The 16,053-nt window shown below is 40.1% G+C and overlaps 1 protein-coding gene across 6 annotated transcripts in view; it reads left to right on the top strand.

Moving 5' to 3' along the window:
* The window catches only part of garnl3 (GTPase activating Rap/RanGAP domain like 3), a 97,665-nt gene that overhangs the window by 48,707 nt on the left and 32,905 nt on the right, over nucleotides 1-16,053 (top strand). For all 6 annotated transcript variants that reach the window (XM_023298819.3, XM_023298818.3, XM_023298815.3 and 3 more), the window contains exons 3-11: nucleotides 3,441-3,515; nucleotides 6,643-6,742; nucleotides 8,653-8,771; nucleotides 10,636-10,700; nucleotides 13,451-13,514; nucleotides 13,669-13,695; nucleotides 14,816-14,891; nucleotides 15,436-15,534; nucleotides 15,628-15,731. In XM_023298819.3, the coding sequence (XP_023154587.1) occupies nucleotides 3,441-3,515; nucleotides 6,643-6,742; nucleotides 8,653-8,771; nucleotides 10,636-10,700; nucleotides 13,451-13,514; nucleotides 13,669-13,695; nucleotides 14,816-14,891; nucleotides 15,436-15,534; nucleotides 15,628-15,731 (729 nt within the window). The remainder of the gene's footprint in view (nucleotides 1-3,440; nucleotides 3,516-6,642; nucleotides 6,743-8,652; nucleotides 8,772-10,635; nucleotides 10,701-13,450; nucleotides 13,515-13,668; nucleotides 13,696-14,815; nucleotides 14,892-15,435; nucleotides 15,535-15,627; nucleotides 15,732-16,053) is intronic.

The following is a 16,053-nucleotide window of genomic DNA, read 5'->3' as shown; positions in this document are numbered from 1 at the left end:
GTCAAAAGGGTCAAAGAGGAAAGGGCAAAAGATGCAGAGCAAAAATAACAGGAGGAGAAAGTGCAGCAAGGGAGGAGTGAGTCTGTGGTCCGTTGCCTGGCAACACAGCATCATACAGTGAGATACTGTTGTGGGGGTGACAAAAGACAAGGGGACATGAAGAGGAATAGATTGAAGGGGATTTTGTACACATCCACAAAGATAAGATGTTTTATAGCAGCAACACTGACTGACTAAACATTTGACGTGTTGCCCTTTATTTATACACAAATATTAGATTCTTTTTCCCTTTTTATTTTAGATTAGATCATCAGAACACGCATGTGCCTAAGGAATGCTTACTTGCATATTCATATATATGTGACACTCTTCCCTTAAAGGTTATTAGATTTTTCTGTTGGTGCCTACCAGGAGATCCTTTCACCAAGTGGTCTTTAGACATCATCTTTTGTCTTCCCTTGAGGTTAATATGTCTAAAGCTTCCATGGTAGTATTTGACACTAGCCTTTTCCAACTTTCACTTTCTCCTTCCAGTTTGCATCTGCTGCGATAGTTGTCGTGTCCTTGTCCTCAGATCATTATTGAATCTTGTCTGGCCAGTGGACATTAAGATTTGTTCTTGATGATGAAGGTTTGCGCTTCATTGATTGATTGTGATTGTTGTCAGTCTCCAGGTTTCAGCACCATAAAGCAAGTTACATTTGGGTTTCAAAACAAGAATAAATATTAACAATAAATTTTATTTGTAATGCACTTCTCATTTAAGCAAAATCTCAAAGTGCTACATTAAAGATATAAAAGAATAAAAACAAAACAGTCAGGCAAAAATAACAATAAAAGTTAAAATCTTAACGCTTAATTAAAAGTTTTGTTAAAAGAAAGGTCTTTAGCCCTTTTTTAAAAAAAAACATGCACTGTCTGTGGAGCTCTCAGTTGGTCAGGGAGGGAGTTCCAGATGCGAGGCGCAACTGAGCTGAAGGTTCTCTGAGGTAACAATTATTATTGCGGAGGTTTCTTTTGGATGATTGGTGGCAGATGAGTTCTTTTCGGTATTCTGGGGCATTGCCATAAATGCACTGATGGGTGAGGAGAGCGATTTTGTAATGAATTCTGAAGGATATGGGGGGCCAGTGGAGTGAATGGAGGATGGGTATGATGTGGTTTTGCTTCTGCACTCTCATCAGGATCCTAGCAGCGCTGTTTTGAATATATTGGAGCTTTTGCAGGCTCTTGCTAGGGATCCTGATGAGAAGTGCCTTGCAGTAGTCCAGCCTGGAGGAGACAAAGGCGTAGATGAGTTTCTTTGCATCAGAAAAGGTGAGGGTGGGACAGAGTTTGGCGATATTTTTGAAGTGTAAAAACAAAGACTTGCACAGATGTTTGATGTGGTTGCTGAATGTCAGGTGAGGGTCCAGTCTCACACCAAGGTTGGTAACTGCTGATGAGAGGGGAATATCTTGTTCAGAAATGGTGATGGTGGTTATGGAGGATGATTGGACCTGATGAAGGGTGCCGGCAAGAATGGCTTCAGTTTTGGAGCTGTTTACGTGGAGAAAATTTTGACTCATCCAGGCCTTGGTCTCCTCCAAGCAGGTGGTCAGAGCGGATAGTGCTGATGAAGTTGATGATGATAATAGCAACGCTAATGAAGACCGCAGGGGAGCAGATGGGTTTGGGACAGTCCTGAGATGAGGCTGCGTGTCATCAGCGTAGCAATGGGAAGAAATTCCATGCCGGGTGATGACACGGCCTAGAGGGAGCATATTGACACCCTCTTAAAGTAATGGCCTCAGTGATTTTTTTCAGGTTTTTCGGGAAACACAAAAAACTGAACCTTGACCTAGGCCATCATACTACAGGGGCAGAATCGCATGATCTGTTCAACTGAGGGTTTAGGCGATTTTAACAGAGGTAGGGAACATCATGAGGAGGTGATTTAGGCAAAATAAAACTTTTGTCAAGAAATGACTTAGGCCATTATTTTAGGAAGGTGACGATATGTGAAATGAATAAGGTTGGACCGAGGACAGACCCCTGGGGGACACCGCAGGTGACAGGAAGTGTCTGGGACTTAGCACCTCCCTGGCTGACATACTCGGTCCTTCCAGAGAGACAGGACATAAACCAGTCCAAGGCAGTACCAGAAAGTGAGACCAAGACGGCCTTTTACAGCTGAAGAACATCTAAAGTGATACAGCAATAAATGCCCAAGGAATAGCAAACAACAAAGCATGGAAAAGTATAAGAAACTTAAATCATTTTTAAGGTCTTAATTGAATTTTCAGTGTATATTTCCTGTAAGAAAGGCAAAGTACAGCCTGCAGCAAAGTAAACACATGTTCCAGTTAAGAAGAACAGAGCAGAGCATGACTGTCTATGTTCAGTTTCATCAGATTCTTCCAACCCAGGCAGACAGAAGGTGTCTTTGAGATCATAAAAATACTTTAGAAGACACAAACCATTGCTGGATAATATAGATAAAAGAGTCTATGAGAGTCTACAGTCATGCTGGGGTGAACACATGCTCACAGTTAGCATTTTAATGTTTACCATCCTTTTTTAATAAGCATTTTCTGATTTTTTGTTTTAATTAACACTGAACAGAAAAGTACAGATTAGGCCCGGTGTGCATAAATTAAAATGTTGGCCTGATGATGGCTCTAGATGAAAATTTAAAATCACATTATTTTAAAAGTCTCCACAAAACTTCATGGCACTCCAATTTAATAGTTGTTGAGATACATTAAGCTGTAATGGACCGAGTGACTGCATACTGCTGTTGTAGTCTAAAGTGAATACCTTGACTTTTTCCCTTAGAGAGAACATTACATCATATTGACTCACAGAGTAACAAGTGCAGAGGTTACAAATGGGGCAGACCATCGCATAAATCTTGGAAATCGGAACAAGAGGGAACAAGCGTTCAATGTTTCCCGAAATGTTTCTGTAAGTCATATGTGCTTGGACAGGATACAGTGTGTTCTCGTCCTCTGCCCTCTCTTGTTTCGCTCATTCTCCACACTACCATTAACTGTCCCATTTCGCTCTCATAATGTCTCCTCTCCACTGCTGTAGTAGAGAGAGGTGAGTCAGCAAGAGACAGATAATTGGGCAATAAGTAGAGGGTGGCAGATGAAAATGAGGGAGTGAAAAAAAGAACATAAAAAACAGCTTCTTTTTTTTTTTTTTTACAGCAGACGGAGATCAGACTCATCGCAGAGACTTGAGTCATTAATGATGATTAAAGAAGTGTTGATAATCTATGCAGCTGCTTATATGTTCGCAGCCAGGCTCACATTGTCACATGGAGGTGATGCGTCCGCTGCGGTTCCTCTTTTGTCTGTGGGCTCTCATGTGTTTCTGACCTGCTTATTACTGTCTGCCACAAGTCTTGGTTTTTCAGGTGTCTAATTTTAAACATGTGTCTGTCTCCCTCTCAGCTGATTTCCAGTGACGCAGATGGGGCCATTCAGCGGGCAGGACGCTTCAGGGTGGAGAATGGATCGTCAGATGAGGTACGTACAATACAATACACTTTTGTGCACAAATGCATCCCACCTATCGCCTCTATCTTAGATCTCGCTAAGTGCAGCATGTGACGAGCAGCCATCAACAGGCGGTAAATGGTGCATGAGTTTCTTCCACCAATTTTTGTGTGATTAATTATTTTTAAAGCGCAAACTTACAGAAACATTTCATGTGTTTTAATTGAGGCAGTAAAATGGTGACATTTATCATGACACATCACCATTAAATGGCACATACTTCCATTTTCCTTCTTACTTAATGAGGAAGTTGATACCACTAACATGTCTGTGAGCTAAACATGAAGCTATACCAAGCTTAGTGTGACACAAACACGAGAAGCAGAGGAAGCTGGTAGCCTGACTCTGTACAAAGGTACAAACAGCAGCATACCAGCCCCTTTAAAGCTCCCTAATTATCATGTTATATAAAGGTGGTATTGATTTTCTTATTATGGCTCAGCAAATCTTAACTATTTCTTTAACATGACTCATGTAGCTGCCATTAGAAATTGGTGGTTCCCAACCTTGGGCTTAAGATCCATCCGGTAGGTCAAAAGACATATCTGAAGGGTCACAATCTGATTAATGGCGATATGAAATAACAAAAGCCCAGCAAATGTGGTGTTTTTTTTGCCTGACTTTCTCCGATCTTTGCTTTTTTGTTGGTAAATACAAGGCGGTTCACTCTTACTGGTTCCTAAAACTATTCATATCAAGCCATCTGAAGTGTCTGGAAGGGTAAAGGTCCAGTTATCCTTACTCACAGATGTGCACACAGATAACTGTAGACACCACAGATGCATAAATGTTCTTATTGTACTATTTTCTAGTCTATTTGACTATGACGTTTTCTCTTGTATGATCCTCCAGGAAAATTAATTTTATAACCAGTGAATTATCAGTTGGAACCCCTCATTATGAAAGCAGAGAGTGAAGCTTTTGTAGCTCTCTGTTGTCCACTTTATTTTTCTTACAACTCTGGGATGGCAGCTTGAGAAAAATAAATGTGTAATGGTATTTGAAACTGTTCTTATATGGTGAAACACTGGCAAACTCATCTAAAACACTTTTCTGCCTTGGATAGTATTCAGATCGGGCTTTGCTTTTCTTGTGGCTTTGTGGTGCTGATTTATTTTAATCATCAGACAAATGAATTGCGTTGCCTCATGGGGTAAGAGCAAATGCAAAACATGGCTGAAGGAGCACCTGTTTTTGGTCATCACCATCCTTTCTGTAGCTGAAATACAGTGGTCCCTTGTCTGTTTTGGGGATTAGGTTCCAGAACCAACCGCGATAGGTGAAAATCTGCAGAATAGATATTTTTATTGTATTATTTATATATATGTTAATGTGGTAAGCATCATCCTGTGGCACTTGGTTTTGATTCCAGAAGCCTTGGAAAGCGCAGAACATTTGATCGACATCGTAGGGCTTGAAATAAAATAACATTTTTTGTGACGATTTCACAAAAACACAACACAGCAGAGAAACACTATGCGCAGCAATCAGACGTCTACGTGAAATAAACAAGGCGAGATGCTGAACACATGCTATACATGGGAGACGGAGGAGACTGATGCTACAGTCACTGAGCCAATCAACGCCCAGAGCTGTACGCTACGCATTTTATTTCCATTTAATATTCTTTTAATATGTTTTAATTATTATTTTTTATATTTATTATATTGTTTGACATTTTTTAGGCTAGAAAATGCTTATTTTACCTCAAAAATAATTAAAATAATTGATATATAAAAATACATATATACTGCAAAATCCTGCGATATAGCGAACAATCCGCGATACAAAGTTCGATGTATATAACTTAAAAATCTGTGATACAGTGAAACTGCGAAGAGTGAACCGTGATATGGCGGGGTTCGACTGTATTTCCAATTGACATTTTGTTTTTGCAGCCAAATCTTCCTTTTCAGCCTGCATGTCAGCAAATGCTGTGTCTTGTGAATGAAGGTTTTTTTTTTTTTTAAACTCAGTGTATCAAAGCACCTTGAACTTAATCCATTCTATGTGACAGTTTGCACTTGTAGACTAGTCATGGAAAATGAGAACCATATGAAGTAATGAAATATCTCAAAAAAAAATTGCAGCATGATGTGTTTGAGTTAATTACTTTAACTTACTGTTAATATGATGTGACTATTCCAGACATTGTGATGTGGATGATTAAACAATATATTGTGCCGCTCTACCATGCACACATAGTTAATCTTATCATACCGCTTTCTAGTTTGTGTAAGATGAATCCCAGACATTCTCGGTTTTTGCCTTTGTTCACAATAATGGGTAAAAATTGGCTCAGAGCGTGATGACAAAATGTACGTTACTTAGACCAGATCCCCATGTACTCAGTAGCGTAAGTCCGACATAGCGCCTGTCGCAATTACAGGGTTGCAATTACATAGTGGTTCACTATATGGAGCAGCAAACTAAGAAGGCTGATAGCTGGTTTATAGCTAGTTATATAGTTCAAATGAATGTATAAATCTAAAAATATTAATGGAAAAAACAGCCCAGAGTAGAAATGGCCTCATGTAGATTCTCACTGTAACTCAATGCAGGTCACTTAATCTGTATTTTATAGTGGTGCAAACCTAGTCTTCAATAATGTAGGGAAGTCATGTTGACCTTGATATCTCTACATGCAAAAGGGTCTTTCTATGATCTGTATTCCTCACCAGATCTCATATAGTACCATCCTATGACCAGCTAACCAACATCAGTATATCACACCTACTGCAATGCAATCTGTTTCCAGTATTTGTTGGTCATCTTTGTTTCTTTTTAAGTCCAAAATGCAGCTACAGTGGATGTTGCGTTATATAAGACAAAGCGCCTCTCATAAACCTTTAGTCTTCCACCTTTTAGTTGAAAATCTTTATATTTCTTACGGTCATTTAAATGATGATGCAGCTTTGACAATGATAAAAAGTCAGACTGTGGAGGTTTGTCTGTATCTGATTTCCTGCCCTGTGCTGTAATTTGTGCTGCTGTATTGTGTAACAGTTTTCCACTGTGTCGACTGCTGTGACTCAAGCTGTGACCATCATGATGACAATGTGGTGTGTGTGTGTGTGTGTATGTGTGTGACAAACAGACTTCGGACTACACTCCAGGAACCTGGAGGAGAACCGACGTCCATCTGGAGAATCCAGAGTACCACACCAGATGGTTCTTTAAATACTTCCTGGGAAAAGGTCAGTGCTGCTCGACTGTTTAAAAACACAGTCTCACACACACAGAGGAATAAAATGTGTGAGGATGGGAAAGAAGCTATGAGCTGGTTTTTAGATGCTGCAGAAATAAAACATCCTCTGAAAGTCTTCCCTGGTCTAAAGGATACTTCTTGTCTTATGAAGTCAGCCTCGTGCTGCACTGCTTTTCTTTCAAGGCCAAAACCTGTTAGCATCCAAACATATATCCCCACTGAGAGTCTCAACTACACCCTAATCCCATACACCACCCAGGGAGAAGGCCCACAGAGGACACACAGTCTCACTAGACACTAAAGCCTCCATTAGATAACACAGTTAAGATTAGACTGTGGGCTTCAGAGATGAGCCCAGCTCTGTGCAGACAGCTAGCTAGTGAGAGCAGCAGATTGTTAAAAATGCATTAGAATGGGTCACCTGTTCCTTCACCTTTCTGACCTCCTTCATTGTTTCGCCATCATTAACGCCCTGCCTCTTCTTAAACTCGCAGTGTAGGTGGTGATGCAAGTTGCGAAACATGTCATTAATCTCTGGGTTTCTTTAGCATGACTTGAATCCAGAATAAACACCATCAGCTGAAAGGCTTAGATGAAAGACAGAGCTGGAGATCGATGGCTATACATGAGGGGTAAAATTAGACTAGAACAAGTCGGCTATGGAAGAGCAGAAATCCTTTTTCTCCTCCAGCCAGGGTCTAAGCACGCTATGGCATGGCCAGTTTACGATGAGCCATGTCTCAAGAAAGTTGGCTCGACCTGTTTGGACTGCAGCTGAGCCATCTGCTTCTCACAGCCTGAGCAGAGCTGACTGCATCACACAACACAACACAATCTGAACCGGAGGCCAGTTCTTCTAACACAAGCACTTCCTGCCTGATGAAGACCTGTCAGGAACACGATGACTTCAGCTCTTCATTTCATAATGATCAGGCTAAGAATAATAACACAGATTATCCTCTTTTGTCTCCCTGTTATCTTATGGAAGCTCGATGTGTTTTCTAAAGGAGATGCTGAAGCTGGCTAAACTAATGCAACAAATCTTTGCAAAGTCATCGCTGGCCAGAAGCACAAAACCATGGCTAACGAAGACTAAACAGAACTGGAAACCAAACGGAGAATGAAAGCGAAATTGTAAATTAAAAAAAATTTAAAATGTTAAAGAGAAAGAAAGCAATAGCTGAGGACAAAGAAAGAGGCAGCAGAGATCCTCTGTCTAATTGGGTTGGGAGGTCTGTTCAGTGTTGTTTCTGAAGATGTTGCCCTGTCAACCGAGGAGGCGGCGGCATGAATGTGTGACTGCTGTGGTGGCGTCAGGAGATCCTTGTATCTGGGGGGTTTCAGTGAAAGAGACAGGAAAATAAGGAAAGAAAAGGTAGGAAGGAGGACAAAATGGCAAAGAAAGACATACCAAGATAGCAACAGGATGAAATATGTAAACATTTTAATGGCAAAGAATAGAAATCAGGCATTAAGAGTAAACAGAAACACTTTTAGATCGTGATGTCCACAGATAGATGGATGGATGGATGGATGGATGGATGGATGGATGGATGGATGGATGGATGGATGGATGGATGGATGGATGGATGGATGGATGGATGGATGGATGGATGGATGGATGGATGGATGGATGGATGGATGGATGGATGGATGGATGGATGGATAGATAGATAGATAGATAGATAGATAGATAGATAGATAGATAGATAGATAGATAGATAGATAGATAGATAGATAGATAGATAGATAGATAGATAGATAGATAGATAGATAGATAGATAGATAGATAGATAGATAGATGGATGGATAGATAGATACTTTATTAATCCTGAGAGAAATTCAAAAGTCCTGTGTGCATGTGTTATGTTAACTGTGTATTATCTCTGTCGCCCTCAGTCCACCAGAACTATGTGGGTACAGATGCAGAGAAGAATCCCTTCTACCTGTCAGTCGTCCTCTCAGACCAGAACAATCAGCGAGTTCCTCAGTACAGAGCCATCCTCTGGAGGAAGGCGGTGAGTTCTCCATCTGTGCACCTCACTGACTTCACAGAAATGGTGAAAGGCTCACAGAAGTAAAAAGCAACATCACAAATAACATAAAACAACTTCATAACACATTAAAAGCCTGCATTCAAAATTCTACCTCAAACTGACCTCCAGTGGTGCTATGGAGTAGTTGTGTGGATCCACTGTTTTGTTTGTCCCGTGCTAGCCAGTAGGGATGTAAACAATGTCAGACTTTAAAATGCTTTTTATACGTTGTGTCTCTACAGTACAGTTCTTCAGTTCTGAACAGCCCTTTGACAAACCAACTAAACTTCATAAGCCACCTTTAAAAAAATGATGTGTTTAATTCTAAAAAAAAATCAGTCAGCAAGTTGGAAAGGCATGCTGTCATTTTTTTTTTAGAAATCTACAAAACTGCAACATTTATTAGACAAGAAACAGAAAGAACAGTCGAATTTTCAAGTTTATAGAGATCCCTGAACTACTCATCTATGATGTGTAATTCAGTCAGAAAATGTAACCAAATCTGAGGTTAAAATCCTGATATTTTATCAAAATCACTTTATTGTACATGTTGCATTTCAAAATTGCCAAAAATAACCATTCGACTTAACTATATTCTGTATACAACAAAAATAAATGTGCAACTCTATGCAACAGCCAAGCTATTCATGACTCAGCTGTAACCAGCAGCCACATGAGACGGACTTTTCGTCTGAAATAGACTGAACTGCAGGCAGCGTTTACATAGGGGATAGGGGTAGGGTGTGATAGGGGTGTGTGGTAAACTATCTTGTTTTCCTGTATTGACAGCACTTGTTATGTTGTTATGTTAATTGAAATTTTTCACAGTTTTTATAATATAAAAAGTCAAAGTAATTCAACTTTCAGATTTTTCTACAGCACAAAAGATATTTATGAGTTCTCTCTTCTTCAGTTTTTTTAATGAAATAATCAGTTATTTACCTGTCTAATTTACAAAAAAAAAAGTTTGTCTCTGCTGAAACGCCTCAGATATCTGGCACCAACTAGACACTGCTGTTATATAGAGGACATGTCAAAAATGCTGAGAACCACTGGTTTAATGTTACACAATTTATTATATTGTGTAAACTGTTTTGCTTTATTTATGCAACAACCTAATCTGAAAGTAAGTCCAAGAAATTCTAAAGCAGTACCTCCTCACTGTGTTTGATGTACTCAATTACTCTCCAGTGTTGACTCACAGGATCTTCCTCCGATCAGAGAGAAGGGAACTGAAACTTTTAATACATTGCACATAAAACCATTTTCTACTTGTATACGCAGTTGTAGGTGGGATTTTCTCAGTGATCTAAATGTGAGAAACCACAAAGTGCCATCTCAAGGGATGCTACTCCACTTTTGCATCACCGTGTGTCTAGGTGTGTGTGTGTGTGTGAAGTGCATGTTCATTATTGTGTGTTTGTAGTTTAGTGATTCAGTTTCATGAACAAGATAGCTAGGATCTAATTTTAGCCTCCGGCCTCGTCTGGAACCTGATTAGGGCGGTGCACCTCCGCTGCCTGATCACATTGATTTGTCTTGTTTCTGTCAGACTCTGACTGGTACAGGATGTTGTTGTTGTTGCAGAACAGAACAACTTTGTTTTGACTTATATTGCTTTGGTTTAATTTGCAATTATTCGGTGACTAATTGAAGAATGTGTTGTGTGGTCTGAATTGCTTGTGAATAATGCAGCAACAGGTTTGCAGCATTTTCTAATCTCCTTCGTTCAGCCTTGGTCAGTTTGGAGCTACATAAAGGCGTGTTTTCAACAAGTGAAAGGTGAATGAAACCCGCTGTGCTAGAAGTTTGTAATATCTGATCTGTGTCATTCTTGTTTGCTCAGGGCACTCTGAAGATCAGCCTCCCCTACAGCCCGACCAAAACACTATCAGTCAAGTCTATCCTAAGGTGAGAGGTGCACTCTGGAAGCCGGCACAATTCATTCACTCTTTACAATGCATGAATAGGAATTAATATTGTTATCTCACGCTCCCAATGGGATGTAATAATTTGCATAACATGACTGAAATCAGAGCGTCAAACACAACCAGTCATTATGAATGTTGGTGTAAGCTGTAATTAGTGCCATGTTCTGTAAATGCAGGCATATTCGCAACCAAGCTGCTTGTGTGTGCTATTTTAACAAAGTTGGACACACACAGCTTGGTTACAAAATGTGACTGCATCCACAAAACTGTGAACACTTAACCTCAGTAACAGTCAGAGAAAATTCTTGAAAGTGTTTTGCTCTCTGTGGCTAGGAAGTGCAAGAAGAAAATAAACTTTCAGTCCAAGTTTGTTTGCGGTGGAAATAATGTAGCATGATCTCCACTGTGACTCTGGATAACTGAACATCTCATATGAACAGATAGAAGCTTTTACAAGGCCTTGACCTTATAGCATTGATTCACCTGCAGATTATACTCTTGATTGAAATATTTATAATTTGTATGTAGTAAGGTTGCCCCCTGAAAGTGGACGCCTTAAAGCCACTTTAAAGGACGCTGATTAAACTTAGTTTCTTTGAGTTGAGCCCTTGTTCATCCACATTACAACTTCTTGTTAACTCATGAGAGAAACTGAAACCTGAAGTGGAACGATACAATAATTATCAGCCGCGTGTTTACATCTATAGGAGGATTTTTGTTTATTTTAACCTGCCACATAGCCCATTAAGGTGACCGTTGTGGTTCTAACTGTCATGCTAACGTTGCGATCTTCACTTGTGTTTTGCGGGGGGCTACTAACATGAGCTGTGGGTAACCTGTGTGGGACAAAGATGCTGCGTTGTGGAAAGTGAGCGACTCTGGTGTGTAAAAGAAGTAACTTCACCAGCAAGTAGCTACAGCCATTGTGATGTAGTAAGCCACAAAATGTGTACATAGGCCTTAGTTTCAATGTTAGGCACTGCGTATGCTGCCTGAAAAAAGAAAATATTAGTTCATGTAATATTGCAACAGCGTTTCTCTGCCACCCCTCATAACTGCAGAGTTGGTAAAGGTAAAGGTTGCCAGCTAACAAACCAGAGTACAGTGAAGTCACTTAACCTAAAACCAGAAGTCACCCTAATTTAAAAAAAAAAAGGGGAGAAATATTCCAATCATCAACAGCTAAACCTGATTTGGGTGCAGCGCTAATCTGTAAAATGACTGAAATAATTTCTGAGAGCATAAGGTGACATATTCTATGACTTTTTTTGCCAGTCCAGAGAGAATTACAGTGAATCTATTATGCGAGGTGCAATCAAAAAATTCCAGGACTGTGCTTATTAAATATCAAAAACCGTACCAGAGTTAAATTTAGCTGTTTTCCCCATTAAAGCACTCTCTGGACACAGCATTCCCAGCGCCTCTGCAACCCCTTGTAACACTTCCAGGAAGCCCAATTGTGCAAACATGTCAAGCACAATCTGCGTTGGGCAGTGAATCTCCCAATATCTGACACAACATGATCCTTAAACTTGAGTTCATGTTGGGGAGAGGAAGAAGTTACAAAAAGCAAAATCTAGAGAATCGGGCAGACAGGAAGCTACAGTTGTCTTGTTGTGGCCATAAAATCCATGCACAATAACCATGCTATGACTGGAAATACAGTACAGTGGAGCACCTACCTGCCATCAGAGCATAGATCAGGTTGTTTGAATAAATGCTCTCCCTCAGACACCCATCAGGCCATTAGAGTAGAACTTGCCAGTCCAACACTGGGGGACTAATTCCTGGAGCACAACCACACGAATGTTGAAGAAAATAACAAACTCATGGCACTCCCTTAACTGAAGTGCCTTGTATGTTAAACTGTGGGCTCTTCCAATGCAAAAACTACTGTTTTCTGTATTGATAGTACTGCAGTCCCACATCTACTAACCAGTGATAGTTCTTGACTTCTGATTGACACAGATTGGAATATTTCTTCTCTGCTCCAGTTTGCAGTCACAAAGAAATCACTAATGTTGCCTACCAGCGGTCACATAAGCATGTTTAACTCATGTCCTGTTGCTGATAGCACAGTGTCACATGGTCTCCTTAATCATCACTGCTTCCACAACCAACCATAATGCTCTCCGTGCACACGTACCATGAACATTACCAGCATTTTTTCATCACTCCTCTTAGTATATGACTAACAAGCAACAAATCTTCATATCTGACAACCTTAAGCTAGACACAGATTTTTGTTTTTGCTGAAAAAATATTTGCTAAATAATTGAGTATTTGTTATAGTAATCATTCTGCTTGGGGGGGAAGAGAGCCAGTTGCATTAGAACTTGTTTTAACGTGTCAGAAAACAATCAACCAACTGACTGGAAAACTTCCCACACTTGTATAGTTTCACACTGTGTTTTACACCAGTACCTCACAAATATTTTCTGCTTATTTATACTTTCAACATTACGTTTCCAGCAGCAGATGTCATGAGCGACTACTAACAGGATATAAGGAGATGCATGAAACAGGAGATTGGAGATTATAAATTCCTTGGGCTGGGTAGCGTCACTCCTCAAACTCTGAATGAGTATAAATGGGACAAGCTGGATGAGAAATCCCCTCTATCGGCTCTCGTTTTTCTGTGTTAGCCTTCAGGCTATTTGTCTTCCATCAGCCTTAAACACTCCTTTCACTCCTCTTCCTCCCTTCCTGCTCCTCCTGCTCCTCTTACAGTGCAATGAACATGGACAGGTTTGAGAAAGGCCCCAGGGAGATCCTCAACCCAGAGATTCAGAAGGTGAGAGTGACACCATTGGCCCGCTTGTAATGAAATATAGCACGGGTCCATTTCATGCCAAGCCTGATCAGCAACACCTGAACTTTATAATGTCCTCAGGCGGTGTCATCTGTAGCTGGTCAGTGTGAATGATAGTTATGTCCTCTTTCCCCAGGATCTGCTGGTGTTGGAGGAACAGGAGGTATGAAATGATATCCTGTTTACAGTACACTGTAGCCTGTTAGATGTTTTTTTTTCTTAGTTTTTTTTTTTAAGGCTTTGTCTGTGATTAACAAAGGTTTTATTTAGGCTTATTAACCATTACTGTGTTCACTTTTGTTCAGCTTTCCAGGCACCTTGAGATAACATACCATAACAGAAAGCCACTTGTGTGAATCTTTATTTGTTTTTGTGATATCAGTATATCTACAACTACAATTGTGCTTTTAAGTGTTGGTACATGTTATGGCATCTTTATTTACACTGATCAGCCACAACGTTAAAACCACTTGCTTAATATTATGTGGGTGCCCCTCATGATGTTCAGGCCATGGACACAGGACCTTCAGGGATGTTCTGTATGTCTGGCACCAAGATGTTAGCAGGGGCTCCTTTGGGTCCCTTGGTTTCCATGGTGGGCCCTCTGTTGATCAGAGTAAGATCCAGAGAGTTAAGAGACTTTAGGCTCTTCATTGTGTTCTTTGATCTGACCCTGAGCAGTTTTCATTCTTCCTGCTGTAGAAGGCTGCTGATGTTATCAGATATTATTGGCACTGTGGAGTGCAGTTACAGTTATGTGTGCTTGGTCTGGAACAGGTTTTTGGCACGTGTCAAAGTAACATCTACATAAATGTTAACCCAGCATTTCAAATTATAAACACATTGCAACAAGATAATCGATGTTGAACATTTCACCTGTCAGTGATTTTAAAGTTGAGGTTGATGAGTGCAAAATTGATCAGTCAGGAGAGAGTCAATTAGCTTGACTTCAGCTTTAGGGCCACACCTGTGATTTTAATTTAAACTGCACATACAGAATCACCATAATCTACAAGTGTCACAAGCCCCACAACTGCCAGAGATTGAATGGGTCTCAAATACTGGATGGACACAGATAGTAAATAGTGTCACAAACTGTAAATGTTCTTGCTCGCCCACTTTGCTAATGAGCTTCAAGAGAGAAAAAGAAAGGTGAGAAGTAAACAATGTTGCACCCTGCAACCTTTTCTGTATCTTTTGTGTTATATTTTGTATATTAAATGTATGTTTGTATTTTTAAAATTTAATAATTTCAAAATTTTAACCCATTTGTAATTTTGTAGGGTTCAGTCAACTTTAAATTTGGTGTACTGTATGCCAAAGATGGGCAGCTCACAGACGACGAGATGTTTAGCAACGGTAAATCCCTCTATGCTCATCTTCTTTTTTTCAGTGTTTGGATTCAGTGTTTACTCGAAGCTCTTAGAGAAACATTTCACCCATTTTCACAGACATGGATTAAGTCCAGTCATAGACTAAATGGAAAATACAGCGAAGAGCTTCATTGAAAAAAGTTTGTGACTAGCTTGAAACAATGTCTGGGAAACTGAGCCTTTGACATTTTGAGAAAAACACTTATTTGCATCCTTGCAGAGAGCGAACGCTTTGCATTTCACATGTTTACTGCATCCAGCAAAGCAATCCAGCATTTAAACTCACTAATGTTAGTTGGGGAGCTTTCAGTCTAATCAGGCTTCCCCTGTTTGCAGTCTGTAGTTGAAACTAATCACCTGCACTCATGTTTCCAACACAAGCATGAGAATGATATTGATCTTCTCATGTAACTCTCAGCAAGGAAGAGAATAAGCGCAATTCCCAAAATGTCAAACTCTTCCTTTAACAAAATACTGTGCCCTACAATAGAAGAAGCCTGCTGAGTGAAAGCTCTGTGTTTTCTTTACAGAGATGGGCAGCGAGAGCTTTGATAAGTTTCTCAATCTGCTGGGTGATACCATTACACTGCAGGGATGGGCAGGTTACCGTGGAGGGCTGGACACCAAGAGTAAGAACACTCAGTCACATATTCTGACATCACTTTAAAGGCTTCCTGAAATGTTGATTCTTTCTCTTTGTCCATTTCTGTTTTCATCTGCAGATGACACTACAGGAATTAAGTCCATCTACACAGTGTATCAAGGCCATGAGCTCATGTTCCACGTGTCCACCATGTTACCCTACTCTAAAGAGAACAAACAGCAGGTGTGTGTCTGCATGTGTGGTTGTGCATATATAGTATTTAATTAGTTTGCTTCTTGCCGGCTGGCTCAGGGGATTGCAGTTAATGAGTCAGATCTTCCACCATTTTGATCCAGACTGAAATATTCCAACTGTGGAGGGGTTTGCGTGACATTTTGTGCAGAATGGCTTCCAGAGGATGAATCCTCATGGCTTTGGTGAATCCCTGATGTTTCCTCTTGTGTCATCATGAGGTTGACATTTTTGCTTTACAGTGAAACTATTCTCACAAATTTCAGTCCAGAAATGTATGTCCTCTGAAGGTTAAAGTGTAATAACTGTGTCA

Source organism: Amphiprion ocellaris, chromosome 17 (assembly GCF_022539595.1).
Source record: "Amphiprion ocellaris isolate individual 3 ecotype Okinawa chromosome 17, ASM2253959v1, whole genome shotgun sequence".
Taxonomy (NCBI): Eukaryota; Metazoa; Chordata; class Actinopteri; family Pomacentridae; genus Amphiprion; species Amphiprion ocellaris.
This window is presented reverse-complemented; position numbering and strand designations above follow the sequence as displayed.